This window comes from Cygnus atratus, chromosome 1 (genome assembly GCF_013377495.2).
Source record: "Cygnus atratus isolate AKBS03 ecotype Queensland, Australia chromosome 1, CAtr_DNAZoo_HiC_assembly, whole genome shotgun sequence".
Lineage (NCBI taxonomy): Eukaryota > Metazoa > Chordata > Aves > Anseriformes > Anatidae > Cygnus > Cygnus atratus.
Window position 1 is genome coordinate 68,918,433 of NC_066362.1, and position 16,771 is coordinate 68,935,203.

Below are 16,771 nucleotides of genomic sequence, written 5' to 3' on the forward strand. Positions count from 1 at the left end.
AATGGCAAGTACTATGTACAGGCGTGTTTGATGTCCTCTGCCCTCCTGACTGAAGAGCAACGGTAGCTCAAATGGTGCTAGTCTTTGACTAAAACCTGTCTTAAGTGTCAAATTCACAGTTGTAGGTTCTGGCCAAATTAAACAGTTGCGTCTGTGAGTCTTCACATTCTTTTATATCATTAAGAGATCATTAAAATTATACTTACCTGATCTGGAGCCTTATCTTTTATGTACCCATGTGTTGACAACAAAAAGTGAGTCATCACTGAAAGCCATGTGTTCTCAGAAATGGAATATTACCTGCTGTTGTCTATCCAGTAAAAATCATTTTCTCCCTGATTGTGGTCCCTTGGGTCAGCTCCGTGGCATCTATAATGGAAATCTCATCAATACAAAATGTAAAAGCTCCTCATTATTTATGGCACAGAAATTGTTGCTGATGGCTGCTGTCAGTTGATCTACTTCTGTGGTCTGCTGGTTCCTGCCATGTTGGAGCTAAATGAGTGGTGGCAATGCTAAGAAATCTTAAGTTAAAAAATAAAATAAAATTCCATAGACATGGATACTAAAGACAGAAAAGGTACCTTTTTTTTTGTTTGAGTGAGCACATTAAACTTGTCAAAGTACAAGGAATTTTTCTCAATTTTGCATCACTTGGGTAAGTCATTGCTGTTAACTCATTTGCGTCATTTCTGCATCTAGTGTTCTGGTATGGTGCTGACAGAAGTATTAAATGGGATGCAGAATGATTAGATACTTTTAATCTTAGATGTTTTAATGTTTTGAGAGATTCTCAGTCAAATATAATGAAACTTTTCTTTACATCAATTTGTGGGACTTTCAGACAGATAAAAGTAAACAAGGAACAGTTCGAAATTGGTACCTGTGCAGTCTTTTAGTAACAAATCTTAAACAAAAGGTTGAAATCTTAGCTGTCTACTGTAATATTCTTTGAATAGGTACAGAGCATATGAAGTATTTTGTTCTTAACATTGGATAGCATAGTGAAATAGATTAATAGGAATCACATTGTTCTCTATAGTTCAGAAAAAAATAACACATGCTTCAGTCTGTCAGCTATCATGTTTATTGTCCCCAGATTGCTGAAAATAAAAGATTTCAGCTTGTAGAAATGAGGAGTGGTAGGTCTGATTACTGTTATAAAATTGATGTAAGATTTCGTACTGTATATAAACATGTTTTATTCTTAGTCTCCTGTAACCCCCCTCTTGTTTGGGAACAGTAGATGATGTGGGGAAGGCATGAGCAGAGTGAGATAAGAGCACAAACGTTAATACTTTTTTGATAATAGCATTTTCACCTTTTAACTTTTCAATTTAGAGCTTTTAAAAGAGATTGCACTTAAAGCAATGAGATTACCTTGACAAAATATCTCATTTCACTTAGTGAGTAAATACATTTAATTTAAAACTCTGGGTTGGCTTTCATTGCAAATGTTTTGCAGATAGCTGTGGTAGCTTATGTACAGAGAAATGATTAACCCAAATCAGATCCGCTTAACTTTAAACAAAAATAATGTCTTGATTATATAAACACTCTGTAGGGGTAGTAATACTGAAGTGGGTCATTCTGAATCTTTCTGAACCTGTGAAAGGACCTTCATTTGGGGTATGCAGTAATGTAAGATTGAACATGTGAAAGCACATCTCTATAGTAGAAAAAAATAATTGGAAAAAGGTACATCTCTGACAGAACCTCTTTAATAACTGTCTTCGTAGTCTTATATAATAGTCGCGTATGTTGTGTAGAACATACTTAGTGAATTCAAATATATAGACAAATGCTACAGTATTACTTGTGATATTTGTTTGAACATAAGCAATCAAAAGTTTCGTTGATGTAAACATTCACTTTTCTATTGGTTTGTAATATATCTGTCCAGTCTTGTTTCCTGCCTTAGAGCCTATCGAGATGCATAGTAATCTTATGCTGGTGTTTGGTCCAGCTTTGTGTGATTGTCATTCTTCCTAGGCTGCGGTTCCATGATTGCTTTATCATGACTGATGTGCAGTCCATTGCAGTTAAGGGTATTCCAGCCTCCCCAAACATTTGGTCACGCACCTATCTCCTTCTTTCGGCTGCAGTGCCTATTCCAGCACTGATGTCTGCTTGTTTGATAGTGTATAAGCAAATGGGGGGGATTCCCAGTGTAGCTGGACTTATATAATGCTTTTCATCCAGCTACATGCTCCTGCTATCTGACTTGCATTGCTTCAGCTGCTTATCTTAGTCCTTGGTGAATCAGTGTAGTACGCTGAACTAGTAGAAAAGCACTCAGCAGCAAAATCTGTAGTTTCCTGCCTGGTTATCAAGATGAATGGGCTTACTGACAGACAAAACAAGTGACAGAAACACAAAAAGCATCTCTGTAACACTATTCTGTTGTTTTAATTCAGGAAGGAAAAAAAATGAACAGAAGAAATTTGACCTATTTGAAAAATTTGCTAGTAGTCTTGAAATAATTACTTGAGAGAGAACACATTTCAAAACCATTGAAGTCTCTAAAAACTTTCATGTCTGTTAGCTATAATAAGGAAAAAATCCCTCGGACGTCTGTTTCTAAAGAACCCGTCTCTTGGCTATCAATCCAATTCTTAAAATGAACCATATAGCAGGATATGATCTTATCCAGAAGAAATACTGTTTCTTCCCTGTACAATTCTGTTAAGTATTAAGTATCATATTACCTCATCTTTAAGTAACCTAAAGTTTGGCATGCAAGTAGCTTTAAGAATAAATGATTTGGGTTGAAGAAAAATTCAGCTAGTGCCTTTGTTTCTCAATTCTATCATTCATAGAGGTTCTGTCATTACACTGAATATAGTTTTCTAACAGACCAAGTTACTTATGGTACAATTGTTGGAGTTATTAGGAACTTACTTTCTTAAATATGTATGCAAGTTGACATCGAGGAACTCTTCCGTGCTTGTTAATATAAATTGGCCAGTAATAAATCAGAGTTGTTACAGGTATAGCTCTTTTAATCTAGAAGTTAAGGGACTTCCATGCTTATGGTACTGTGAAAATTTAAACACAAGAGTTTGTCAAATGGCATATTTCAGATTGAAATAACTTCAGAGCTAGAATCTGTCTTGATTTTTTTTCTGAGCCTGTGATTTCCTTAGAGGGAAAAAAAGATAAAACAAATATTTTAAATAAGTTGTGGGTTTCTTTTGCATGGTTTGCCATAAAAAAATTCTTTCTTTCCACGTATAATGAGCAACATAATATAGAAATGAGGTGAGAAAAATACAACCATTTCTTATAGAATTGATCTGAAACTGAAACTTGCAGTAGAAAAACTCCCTTATGACATATAACTGTGGGAAAGGACAATTACAAATTGGTCCTATTGACTTAACTGTAATTCTTCCTTACTATGCTTTTTTTTACTTAGGCAGTAAATTCAATTTTAATAATGTACTGAGGAACTTACCAAAATCATTAGCAACAAATACTGTAATCAGTGAGGAACTACTTTAAGCCTATCACTCAAAATACAGCCTCAAACAACCTCTCTGGATTAGCAGAACATTTTATTCATTCAGTGTTGTAACACTGCAGACCCCAGTCAAGTTGTCTGATTACTGATTGCTTGCTTGTGCTTGTGGATGCTGATGTCAATCAACCATCATTTTACCCTAAATGTTGATTTCTCTACACTCTTAGGTTTGAGCATGATTTTACTGTACTCTCACTGTCAGCTGTGTGTGCTAGAGCCCTTGTTCATTCTTCTGAGTGATGCAGCATGTACTAAGAACTGTTTTTTTTTTTTTCCTAGTAGTTATTCTCCCTGAACAGCATAAGCTAAGCTGCCAAAAAAGCACTTGTTAGCATAACAGCATCCACAGTGGGGGTTCACTGACAGTGCTGTGTTTGAAAAACATGGCTTTTTCTTTTTAAGTGCCTCTAGGTGGCTTTGTTACATTTGCAGTCCTCATGTCCATCTGATAATTGATTACATAGCCCTCCCATCCATTTTACTATTTTACATCTGTTTGTAAGAGCTGAAATTAGTACTTTTCATGTATTACTGTTCCATACATATTTTCTAGTAGAAATCTATACTAAATGCAATTTATAAGCTGAAACACATGTATTTGATGCTCATTTTCCTCTCTTATCCTTCTGAATACCCCATGAGCCTTGTTAAATATCTTTGAGAGCTGGATACTAAAATGGAGAGAAATAAATATGGATTTATATTTCTTAGATTTACATGCTAGTTTCTGATAATTCTTCCCCTCTTGGAAAATTTGCTATTGAAAGAGATCTCTTGCTCACACTGATTTGACTGATCTGATGAACAAAGTTGAAGGTGAGCCCAAAAGTCTATTTTTATTGATTTGAACATCAGTCATTCAGCCACTGCACCATCAGAAAGGATGTCAAATAGAAATGCTTGGCTCTGCTGCATATAATGATAGTAACAAGTGATAAAGCACATAGATAGCATGGAAAAACAATTATGTGGTTTTCTTTTTCATTGCTTTTTAAATTAAGATCTCCAGTGAGAAGTATGATAACGTGGATAGAACACTATGCTAAGCCTTGACTTCGCCACCTATCCGATGAATGTCCTTAGGGATGCCACACTCACCACAGTCTGCACCTGTCTGTCTGCACTCACCAAACTGTCTGCACCACAGTTTTTCCATCCATAAAATCTCAACTGCTTCTCTACAGTAAAGCACCCTGAGGCAGATTGATATAAAGTGTTATATAAGGGGTAGATGATAGTGTTAACAGATTCACAGAATCATCTAGTTTGGAAGAGACCTCCAAGATCACCAAGTCCAACCTCTGCACAGGGCTTTGCTCTGATTGCTCCTCTCCGTTGGTTCAGTTTTTTCTTTTCCCCTCTAATTTCCAGGCTAACCTGACTCATACGAGTTTATACCTGAGCTTGTACAGAACTGCCCTTTTCTCCCACTTCAGCAGTTCTCAGTTTTCGCACTTTCAGGAGTTTTCCTTTTGAGCTTTGTTTCACTGGGAGAAACAAGCTGGCACAGCAGGTCCTCTGCTCTCCAGGCCAATTAAGGCATGCTACATATAATATTGCCTGTGTTTAGTATTGTTTCCAAAGTAGTACTTAGAATTTATTTGCAAACTATTGAGTGCTGGCTAAAAGATTAAATTTTATTACCCCTTTTGGCTTGATAATTGCAGGAAATAGCATTTTTAATTCACTTTTTTTCTTGGGAAATTCCTTTATCTTATGTTAAATCACTAGGTAGTACAGTTTTGAGGTGGAGTGAGGAGGTGATCCTGTTGTTCATATATCCTTAAGGAGGAACCTCGTCAGAAATGTTTGGGTCTTGGCAATACTCTAAAGTTTATTGGGGAAAAAAAAAAAAGAATTAATCACTTTTAAAGCACAGCAGGAGATTAGCTTAGTATTTCTCTGCTGATACTTAGAAACTATAGAAAATACGGTTTGGGTATACATCTTCGTAAGGGTTTTTTTTCCTCTAAAAGCTATTGTTGGCTGAAATTTTAGCTTCCCCTTTCTGCTATGAAAAAGCATCAGATGTGTCTAGCCTTTTCATTTAATAATGTTGTTCAAGAAAAAAAATGGTGTTTAAAAATAATGCTGATACAAGTAGCCAGAGATATATGTTTTAGATCATTGATGTGAATATTTTTATTTGCAGTACACTTGATGTGTACACACTTTTGTGTCAGCAGTTCAGGAATAATCACTGGAAGAAAATAAAGGAAAAAGACTGTTTTGAGCTGCTTACATTAATAGAACTAATTTTATAGGACTTTCATACTATAGTGAAGTATCCAGGAGACATTGGGATCATCACAGCTGTGTCAGAAATGCACAAAAAATCACATCTCATATGCACATATGAAATATCACAGTATGAAATGCACACAAAGTACATGTGCATTTCATACTAACTCATGTACCACATGCAGCAGACATTGGTGTCTTGCTGTTTGTTTGAAATGGTGTAGTTATCAAGATGAGTTCTTGATTCCCTTCATATCACCAAGAATTCACAGCAAGAGTACGCTGATAATGGGAGATGCACCTAAAATTAAGCATCCAACTTCGTTAACAGCGGATAACATAAGGACCTTACAGTCTTAAGTCCTTTATACATTTACTAGGGTTCTGTCTCAAGTAGTTGGCTTGTTGGCAGTTCACTTCCCCAACACATTTTTTAAGCCATGTAGACTTGTTATACATTTTGGCCTTATGTTCAAGACTGGGTAAGCAAAAATGCTTACTGTTATGATTGTACTTACCTGGAACTAGAACACTTTTCAGTGGAGTGGTCATTCGTTTGCTATTGGTCAATTAAATATATGTGTTGGCCTCTCTGCAAATGGATTAGGCACTTGAACTGGACAAAACTGTAAAGATGAATAATGTTGCCAAAACATGCAGTCTGAAAGATTAGTTTGACATCATCTTAAAATAGCTTTGTTCTTAGTTTCGTTTTATAAAGAGATACACGTTTAAAACATTTTTTTCTTCGTCCTTCATCCCATACCCAAAAATGTTGATCGATATGTTTCAGCTTTTTTGTTTTTTTTTGGTAAGTTGAAATAAAAAAATGTCACCATCAGAGTTGGATGTTAAGATCAAGTCCTTGTGCAGTTTCTTGACATTTTGAAACTTTAAGACAGTTAATAGAATTATATGCATTGGCTACTTGTGTAAGTACTGTAAAGCAGTAGCTGTTTAAAAATACCATTGTTTTTGTGGTGCAGTTCCCTTAGTCAGCAGCTGTCTTCTCCCCTAAAATTAGGGAAGCCACAGTTATTTTCCTTAAAATGTACGACAGCGGAAGTGATAGCATACCAGAGAAACCTAATTGATGCGAGTGACCATGAAAAGTTGTTTGTTTTCTTTAAAGGATCTCGTTATATGTTAAATTCAGTGGTATTGTGAATCACAAGGTAGTTAACAGCATAATCTGCTACCATTTTTAAAGATAGACTTAAAAATAGTCTGAATTTAAGGCTGTTGACATCTGGAAGCTTTGGTTCTGGAATAACTACTGAGTATTTTTACTGTTTAAATGTCTAGCCCTCTGGAAATTGAACATCTACTTTTCAGACTTCCTTTATTTCCCTTGTTTAGTGCATGTTTTGTGAAGGGGCATTAATATAAAGCTGGCTTAAAAAGCCTATGTTACAAATGTTTTTTGAAACAGCAAAGACAGAGAAGCTGGGAGTTGGGGGGAAGGAAGTTACCATTGATGATTGGGAAAATATGTCCTGGATTTTTCTCTCAAAGACAAGATACTAGTTTAAAATATCTGGATAGTGACAACCAGAAAAACCCTGGTATACATGAAAGGGATTCACTTATTAATTATTAATATTATTTTTTTAATGAATGTTTTGTTGATATTATAGCATGTCATATATTCTCCTTTGTAGAGTTGAGAAGTTAACCACTGAAAATACACCACCTCAAGAGGGCAATAATGTTTCAAACCATCGGGTGCTAATTAAGCCAGAGGCACAGAATAACCAGAAAAACAAAGAAGCAAACAAAAATGAAGAGAAGAAAGCTTTGGAAGCTGAAAAATATGGATTTCAGAAAGTTGGGCAAGATAAACCATTAACAAAAATTAACAGTGTAAAGCTAAATCCTTTGGGATCAGAATACAGGACTCTACCCATAAGCACAGTTCAGGCTGGACACTTTAGACCAGTTCATTTAAATGGGTCTGAGAATAAAGCCATTGGTGTTGTCCTGGCAGATGCTGGAGATGGAGGTCAGCACAATGCAATTCAGTCACATATGGAGTCTGAACGAGTTATGCAAAGAACTAATTCAATGCTGCAGTTGGAACAGTGGATTAAAATACAAAGAGGAAAAGGGCAAGAGGAAGAAGCGAGAGGGTAAGTGCTATGTGTTTGGTTTTTTTTTAAACTAGACTTCCTACCAAATAATATTTAAACTGGCTAGTTATGTTATGTTTCAGTCCCTATTATGTAAATAAATAATTTGTTGTTCTCTGTAAGAAGGACCTGGGCGCCTACTCAGAACAGATTTCTTGTTTGTCTTTTATTAACATTGAAATATTATTAAGTTAAACTATTAATAATAAACTATTGAACTATTAATAAAAAATACAAATGGCCAGATACCCCTTTGGGGTGTTAGAAATATCTCTGTCCTAGCAGAGAGAAATTGTAAAAAAATATTTTTCCTTCTTAAAGTCTGTTCTTGAAAGTGGCCTGTCTCCAGTGTTTTTATTTATAAATTCTTGTACTAATATTTATCTAAAAATCTTGAAAAATATATTCCATGCATTTTTTAAACTTTAAACAAGTTTTAATCAGAGAGGGGGAGAAGCTTTATGTAGGAGTAAGTCATAGAAGTCTAACTTGATGCCTAGCAATTTGTTTCTTGTGAAATTAAATGTCTTCCAGTTTTAATATTGAGCTCCAATGCTTATTCTTGAACATTTAAAATTACGTGTGAGTGACTGACGATATTGAATTTTGTGCTGATAGCAATTTCTCTCTGACAGAAGTATAGGGACGCTGCTTTGTGGCTGGCTTACAAGCAAGCAGCTCTAGACATAAAGTATAAAACAATAATTATGCTACATTAGATTAGAAATAATGGGGATGGTATCACAGGAGATATTTCGAAGAGCTGGAAACTAGAGCTTAAAATAGAACCAAGTTCAGAAAATCTGTTTTCCTCAAACGTCAGAATATGGGGGCTGGTTTTTTTTCAGTTTTTGCAAAACAGCAAAAATGTTACATTAGTTTGACCTACACTTGCCAAAATTGGTTCAAACTTTCCCCACTACATTTACTCAATCATTAAATGTAATTAGGAATTGTTAATGTGTTGTTTCATGAAGTACTCAACATAAGTGGTTTGATCAGGTTTGAAATCTGCACTACAGAAAGCGACTTGCACAACCTGACATTTATTTCTTATGCATGCTTGTATAATTAGAACTGAGAAAGTTCTATGATGCAATTAGATTTTTTTAAATTGGACTTTAAAACTTGCATCTGAACTGTAGAGACTTGAGTAGCTGTGCCATTTTTCCGTTGTGAGCAAGCATAAAACCCTAAAAGTGATTTCATTGTACTGGGAAGTACTGTTAACAACATGCTACTAATTAGCAATATTTTAGTCTTGATTATAGAGAAAGAATTGACCTTGTGCTGTCTTTTTTACTTTTGTGTGGAAGTGGCCTTGAATAATTACCGGGATGCTTAGTGGTGTGTTCAAAATGTGCAGCTTTTTTTGGTTTTGTTTTTGTCAGATTCTGTCTGGAGACAGAAATTTAAGTACAACTGAAGTTGGTGACTGAGAGTAGAAAGAAGCTCCAGTTTATATTAAAGTTTGGGGTGGGGGAATAGTTAGGCTGTGGTAAGACCTGTTAAACTCATTTCTTTGTTTTTTGAGAAAAGTAGTCTTCACTTCATGGGGTGAAGTTGCTGACTTGTAACAAAAATGCTTTGTACTACATCTCTACATTCAGAGAAATCATGAAGGACCAAGCTGAATCTCTGTGGAAAAATAAAAATTAGGACTTTAATAGTACTAAAGTGTTAGCAAAAAGAGGTTCGATTAAATAATTATGTATGAAATAAGAGCTGATAGCTATCCTCAGTCTGGAATGAAGAGGGTTCACTGTAAAACTACTAATTTTTCAGAAGAATAGGCTGCCTACTTGGTAGTTTGATTGCCTCAGAAATTAATGGGATTGATGGTAACATGTTTTAATTCTTGAAGTTATCTGCCACTTCCATGGATCTAGACATAGGTTTGAAAGAGAACTGATGCTTTAAGGAGGACAAACCCTGTATGTTTTATTAAAGACAAAATCATTCTACCTAGTATCATTTTATTGAATGAATTTTGCACAAGCCCGTCATGAGTAAATATTCTGGTTTCAGCTAGGATAGAGTTAATTTTCCTCCACCAAAAAAAAAACACCTTTGGTGAAAAGTGAGTGGTCTTTCTGAAAAGTGAAAAAGACAGAAGAGGGGTTTCATGGTATCACGTGTGTTGTTTTGTTATTGCTAATCCAGGGTGTAACCTCCATCTCCTCACCTTGCCCATGTACGCCTCATCCTAAGTAGTAAATGCCTGCTGTACAGCACCATGTTTTCGTCTTCGCTTGGTCACCCTTTCCGTGATTTACACGTGGAGGTTGAGTACTCTGTGGCAGTTGGTATTCACATTTTTTAGGATGAAGGAATATTTTGAGGCTTTGATCTGAAGGTATTCATAACCTTGAATACTAAGCCCCCAGGGCCATAGCAGCAGTCCCTTTCCCAAATTGTCCAGCTTGCACTTCTGAAAGAGTTTTTAAAGAGTCTATGGACTCATGTGGGAGCCCTTTTTTTATGTATGGGAACACATATAGTGAGCTATTTATGATGGCGTTTGCAGAAATATTTTGCAACCTCATGGTCTGCGTGACTGCCTGATTGACTCTGGTAGTCATTTTGCATGCCAGGCAGTTGCAAGCTGTAATACTCTCCAGTTTTGGATTTGACTAGAAGGATGTTTCTGCAAGTATCTAGAGGACATTAGTGAATCAATTGTTTTTTTTGTTTGTTTGTTTGTTTGTTTGTATCAAACAATGTAAACCAAGGTTTAATATTGAGGTGGTTGGACTTCTTACAGTTTTTTTTGTTTGCCAATAAATGATTGATACGTCACCTTCCTAAATGTTCAAGAATACACATAATTAATTGCATGCAGACTTTAAATTGTAGTCTTTGTGTATTAAGAACTTCAGGCAGCTTTTCTTCAAGTTGTCTGGGATATTTAAAGAATCCAGTAGGATTACAGTGCCCTTAATAAAATAGAAGAGGAGCTTCACTGACTGAAGCATATCTAGCTTACTGGCCATCTGCATGAAAATATCAGACTTGGCCAGACCCGTTTGTGAACAGCTAAAATTGTATTTTGAAAGTTTGAAATTAAACTTAGAAGTGTCTTGGTTGCTTTTTTCTAGTACGGAGATGGAGAAAAGCCCTTATCATTAATAATACATTGTATGAAGAAATTTAGAGGCATTTAGGTAGGTTTTGCAGCAAAAGAGCAGGATTGAGAATCCATTTTCCCTTTTTTGTAAATTTTCTGTGGTAATAGAAAGCTGTCCAACCTACAGAATGGAGATAATACTTCAGTAATTCTTGGAAAGCTTCAGAAACTGTAGCAGACTTTGTATATAAAGCTTTTTGTATCAGTTTTCATCAACAAAATGATACAGGTGATTATAAATATTCAATTTAGTTATTTTCAATGAAGAGTGTTTTTTTTACCATCATCAATTTCCTTAAGTTATTTCATAAGTACCTAACATACATAATGTTGTTTTATCTTGCCTTTTGCCCTACATCGTTTCTTTAATGTGTTTGTGGCACAGAAGTCATGCAGAACTGACTTCAGATCCTGTTGCCTTGTGGTACCAGGGTTTCAGTTTGAAGTAGGCTTGCCAGGGTGTAGCTGGAAGCTGCTGCCCTCTGATGGCTGCATCATGTCCAATCTGAGATCATTTCATTGTCTTTGGGCAAGTATCTGTCATAGATGCAATCAGCAGAAAATGGCTTTAAGTTGGACTTACCAGAATTTTAGATAAGGATTGAATTAATCCTTATTTGTGTTTATGACCTCAGTTCTGTCCTCTGACAATTACTGCTATTTTCTCTTACTGTGCTGTTAAAAATGCATATTTAATATCCATAGTAATTGCTTTAGACTTTCTTAGATAAGAAACAGGAAACTTTCTCACTTTTGAAACAGTGAACATTTAAGAGGGGCTTATATTTGGAACAGTACAGAAATTATAAGCATAAAAAAATTGGACCTATCTAGCATATAGAACAGATTTGATCTATAATTGTCATCACTAGACTATTAAACTGGTAAAAAGATGAAATTTGAATCAAGTAGTTAAGTGTTTCATTAGAGATAGGATCCAGTTTCAGCTGCTACAATGCATTCAATCAAGATAGGTGATTCTTTAATCATCTTGATTTTTTGCATGTTTTTAAAATGATACTTGCAGTACTCAAAAAAGGTAATAGCTAGATAAACCTAATCTATATCGAATAAATTGATATTGCCATAATATTAATGCTGTCCACTAATAAAAAGAAAATTTGTGTTTCAGCATAATCTCCTATCAGACGTTACCAAGGAATATGCCAAGCCATCGACCTCAAGTTTTACCCCGCTACCCAGAAGGCTACAGAACACTGCCACGAAATAGCAAAGCAAGGCCAGAAAGCATCTGTAGTGTAACACCTTCAACTTACGACAGAACCATGGGAGCAATAACAGCCGAGGAAAAACGAAGGTCGATGCGTGACGACACGATGTGGCAGCTCTATGAGTGGCAGCAACGCCAGTTTTACAATAAGCAAACAACTCTTACTAGACACAGTACTTTAAGTAGCCCAAAAACTATGATTAATATTTCTGATCAGACAATGCATTCAATTCCCACCTCACCTTCTCATGGTTCAATAGCTGGTTTCCAAGGATATTCCCCACAGCGCACCTACAGGTCAGAAGTGTCTTCACCGGTGCAAAGAGGAGATGTCACTATTGATCGAAGACATAGGGTGCATCATACTAAGGTAAAATACTTATTTTAATAGTCAAACATATTTACAAGGATTTCTATTAGAAAGTGTACAGTTACTCTAGAGCTCATGTTGAACTGTCGTATTTGATTGCAATGAAGATCAAATTGCATTGCTGTTTTCATGGAGAAAGGTTTGATTTAAAAAAGCACTTAAAAATCTAACAGTTATAAAAAAAAAAACAATAATAATAATAATAATTTTTCAAAATGCTGGGCAAAGCATGTCCTAATATTACTGTCTGTGATATTATACTTCTCTAAAAGGAAGAAAAGAAGACAGTAGGTGAATTATTCAGAATAGTTTGTTCTGAATATAATACCTTTTTTGTATGTACAGACATCTTTCTTCCTTCTAGCTTCTCTAATTGGAACTCCAAGAGGACTGAAGTCCCATATTTCTTTCCGTATATTACTAGTCTATTCTTCAGCCACAACTTTGGCTGCCTTGGGTTCCAGTGGAAAACTGAGTGTAAGAGTTTCTTTTGATGCCTTGGAGTTTTTAGGGAAATCACTAACGAAGACCAGACCATTTGCATAAAACCTTAGCCCCTGACTAGCATAACTTGGCTAGTCTTCATCAGTGGAAGAGAGACTAAAAATTGTAAACCTGAGTGCCGATGTCTGTGGCTCTAGCCTATCTGTCATGCTTGTGTTATGCATGTTTTTAAAGAGACTGGAGTTCATTACAAAAGAATCGTTCTTTCAGTTGAATATAAAATTAGAATTTGGTTTCCTAGAGTTGACTGTGTAAAATGCTCCTGAAACTTTTTCCTAAATCTTTAGCTCAGGTGTCCTTATAATTTGGAGTGTCTCCTGATGCAGGCAAAAAGTCTTTAACTTCATTTTAAAGCAGTTTAAACATCTTACAGTTATTTATTGTCTTCTTTTTGAAAAATTTTTAGTTCCGTATAAACAGAGAAGTCTTTTTGTTTTGGCATCCTTTAAGTCTCAACTGCACTGGAAATTTAGCAATCAATTCTCGCAAATCTGAGAAATATCACTATGATCAGTGATGCAGAGTATGTGCTTATTTGTCATTTCAGCCATGTTTTGCTTTCTGATATTTTTTTACCATCTGTAATGCTTCCTATTAGTATTTCATTTCATATTTAGCATCTTTTACGCAAGACTCCTGGTTTCCTTCATTTTTTTCATGCCCTTCGGTTGTTTGTATTTTTTTAGTTACATAACTAGCCTTTCCCATTAACTTTAAAACACTAACTTATTTTTAAGAGGTAGGTGATTAGGAGACTGTTTAAAATCAGTAGAATAAGCTTAAGATTTAAGCCACCTCACCTATGTAAAGATCTTAGGTTTTTAAACAGCTTTCAATGATAAGTGAAAAACTAAAATTGCTGTTGTTTATGTGGGCTATCAGTAGGGCAACAACTATGAGATAGCTGTTAACAATATATGAACAATGAAATCAGGTATTTCTAAAATGTAGAGGTAGCCTACTGAAGTGTCGTAGATGGTAGGTCAGGAGAGAGCATGAAGTCATGAGCATGAAGTTGGCTTAATTTTTTTTCGCATTGAATAGTTGCTCAGTCTCTAAATAACTATGGATCATACTGTGCAATTTTGTTTTTGTACAGCATGTCTTTGTGCCTGACAGAAGGTCAATGCCAGCAGGTCTGAGTTTACAGCCTGTTACTCCTCAGAGCCTCCAAGGCAAAACAGTGAGTTGTATTTTTATTTGGTACACCATTTTTATCTTCTTTCTTTAGTTAAAGAATAATTCTTTAAGTATAAAGAGGCAACACTGAAATCTTAGTTTATTCAGAGTTTACATTAAATGAAACCTTTATTTTAATTGGTGAGGATTTTTTTTTAAAGCAAGTAAAGAAATTCTTTGTGTTTAAGTTGAATTCTGAGAATATTCTTTAGTCACTAAGTCCAGATTTTCTTTCAGAAATAAGGATTTCTTTAATCATCTTTGATCTATTCCACCCTCTCCCAGGAATTTCAGTGATGTATCACAGAATACTTACTTCTCCAATACTTACTAAGAAAATTCTAGAAACAAAATTTACTGTTTTGGGGAGATCTTAAGGATACTAAAACTGCATTTGGTAAAATGATGCTCTTTCGAACATCTCCCATTTTTCTGTGATAAACTTGGAACCCTTATTGAAGGTATTTCATCAAAATAATGTTGGTGAATACAGTCCATCTCCCTAACTGAAACAAGACTCTTGGCTAAAAGCAAAGAAGCTGTCCTAAATTTATTTTATTTCTTTAACTGTGTTTATCTCTTTTCTGTAATCTTTGAGGCAGTTATGAATAGAGACTACAGACTGTGAATCATACTGTGGGCAACAGTTCCCCAGTTAATCCTTCCACAGTTTAAACCCCCCTGTTTCTTGCACTTCCCAGCATGAATCTCTGGCGTCTTTAGCAACTTAACGGATAGCCTTTGGCAGCTGGTGCCTTATTTTTCGCAGACATTTCTTTGGGTTCATGGCCACATCAGCTCTCCTGGGCTGTGCTACTGGAGTTGGGGTGATAAGCAGGGTGTAGGGGGCAAGGAGGTCCAAGCTTCTGCCTGTAGAAACCAGAAGTGCACAAGCATTACAGGGGCCAGAAGGAGGACAATCTGCAGGTAGCTCTTTAAACAAAAGTCTGTTATGTTTGTTGCAAGAGTCCCAAGAGTTATATCAAAACTACAGCACTTACAGAAATGTCAAAATTCTTTGCAATACTTTGAATGTCTAGGGAAGAGTAGGACTCCTCTATGAGAAAAAAAAATGCTTGCAAACATTGTATTTAAGTACCATCAACTAGTTGATTCTTAATGTGCTAAAACTGGGATTTGGCCATATGAAGAAAAGTTTTGATCTTGAAAAAAATGATTCGTTATTCCTTTTGTTCAAAGACGCTACTTCCACTACTCTTGTTTCCAAACATGTTTTCTTGGGCTTTGAAAAAAAATGTTAATTTTCAGACTGAAAGCATTGTCACTTATTTTTGGAGAGAACTTGAAAGTATCTTGTATAACAGTCTAGATTCTTATGCATTGTTTCTGAAATCAAATATTTAAAATCCAGGTATTGAAAGGGTAATGTAAGAGCAAGATTGGCCACTGGACAATTTGGCTCTGGTGTTGGTTTTCCTTCAAAGCAAATGGTTTTGATAACTGAAGCTATGTGGAAATCCCTTGCTCCCTCTTGTGGGCTACTTAGGTACAAGCTCACAACAGTGCTATGCTTATTCTAAGACATTTTTCTTCTTTATTCTAAAAAACTGGCATTTGGTTTTCAGTAATTTAACACCTTGTTCTCTGGAGCCATTTTATTCTCTGCTTTGGGGAAATTCCGTGACTGTGGCAGAGAACAAGCAGCTGTTTTTTGTTGTTTTTTTTAAGCTCACGGAACTTGTAAGTAAATCAAAATGTTGGATTAATATTTAACCTATTATAAGATTCACTTCTGAAGAAGTGTAAGAAACAGAAGCAAACAGGAACATAACAAAAATACTTGTGATGTTAATAATGTTTCATTTTCTTTGAAGTGTTGCTAATAGAAGTGGTTCCCAGGAACGGTTCAGGTAGATTTTTCCAAATTGACCTAAGCTTTGTAGAATTACCTAGGGGAAAAAAAAAGTTTGTGTGTAACTCTATTCATGTAATCTTGGGCTTAAAATACTGTTCTTTATCCCTTCCTAAGGCTGTATTGTACCTCTTAGACATAAAAGTTAATGCCTCAGACCTGTGGAAGGAGGGACTGAAATTTTTTTTGCCCTGCTAGTTCAGTTTTATTTTTGTTAAAGATGCTTGTTTCTGACATAGTTCAGTTATCTCATGGTTTTTGTTTGTTTTGTTTTGTTTTTACTCTTAATCTTGATGCAGAAATTTGAAGAACTATTTTAGAAACCTAAATTTTCTGAGGGCACTTTTTGATTTTTCCCCAAGGTTGTCTTTGTACAGTTAATGATATCCTAAGGGCTGGAATTAATCCCCCTTCACTTAAGTCAATATCTTCAATTTGATATGCATGTCAGAAAAAGTTTGAGGGCTACACAGACTTTCTCCTGCAAAATCCCCACTTATTTTGTCCTTTATTCAGAATGCTCTGATTTTTACGACATTTGAAGTGTTAGTTGCTTTGAGTAGTTAAAACTTAACCCTTTGTTATATATTTGAA

The 16,771-nt window shown here is 35.4% G+C and overlaps 1 protein-coding gene across 5 annotated transcripts in view; it reads left to right on the top strand.

Moving 5' to 3' along the window:
• PLEKHA5 (pleckstrin homology domain containing A5) overlaps window positions 1-16,771 on the top strand; it is a 168,207-nt gene that overhangs the window by 115,110 nt on the left and 36,326 nt on the right. For all 5 annotated transcript variants that reach the window (XM_035550795.2, XM_035550794.1, XM_035550796.2 and 2 more), the window contains exons 10-12: window positions 7,426-7,893; window positions 12,153-12,621; window positions 14,225-14,308. In XM_035550795.2, the coding sequence (XP_035406688.1) occupies window positions 7,426-7,893; window positions 12,153-12,621; window positions 14,225-14,308 (1,021 nt within the window). The remainder of the gene's footprint in view (window positions 1-7,425; window positions 7,894-12,152; window positions 12,622-14,224; window positions 14,309-16,771) is intronic.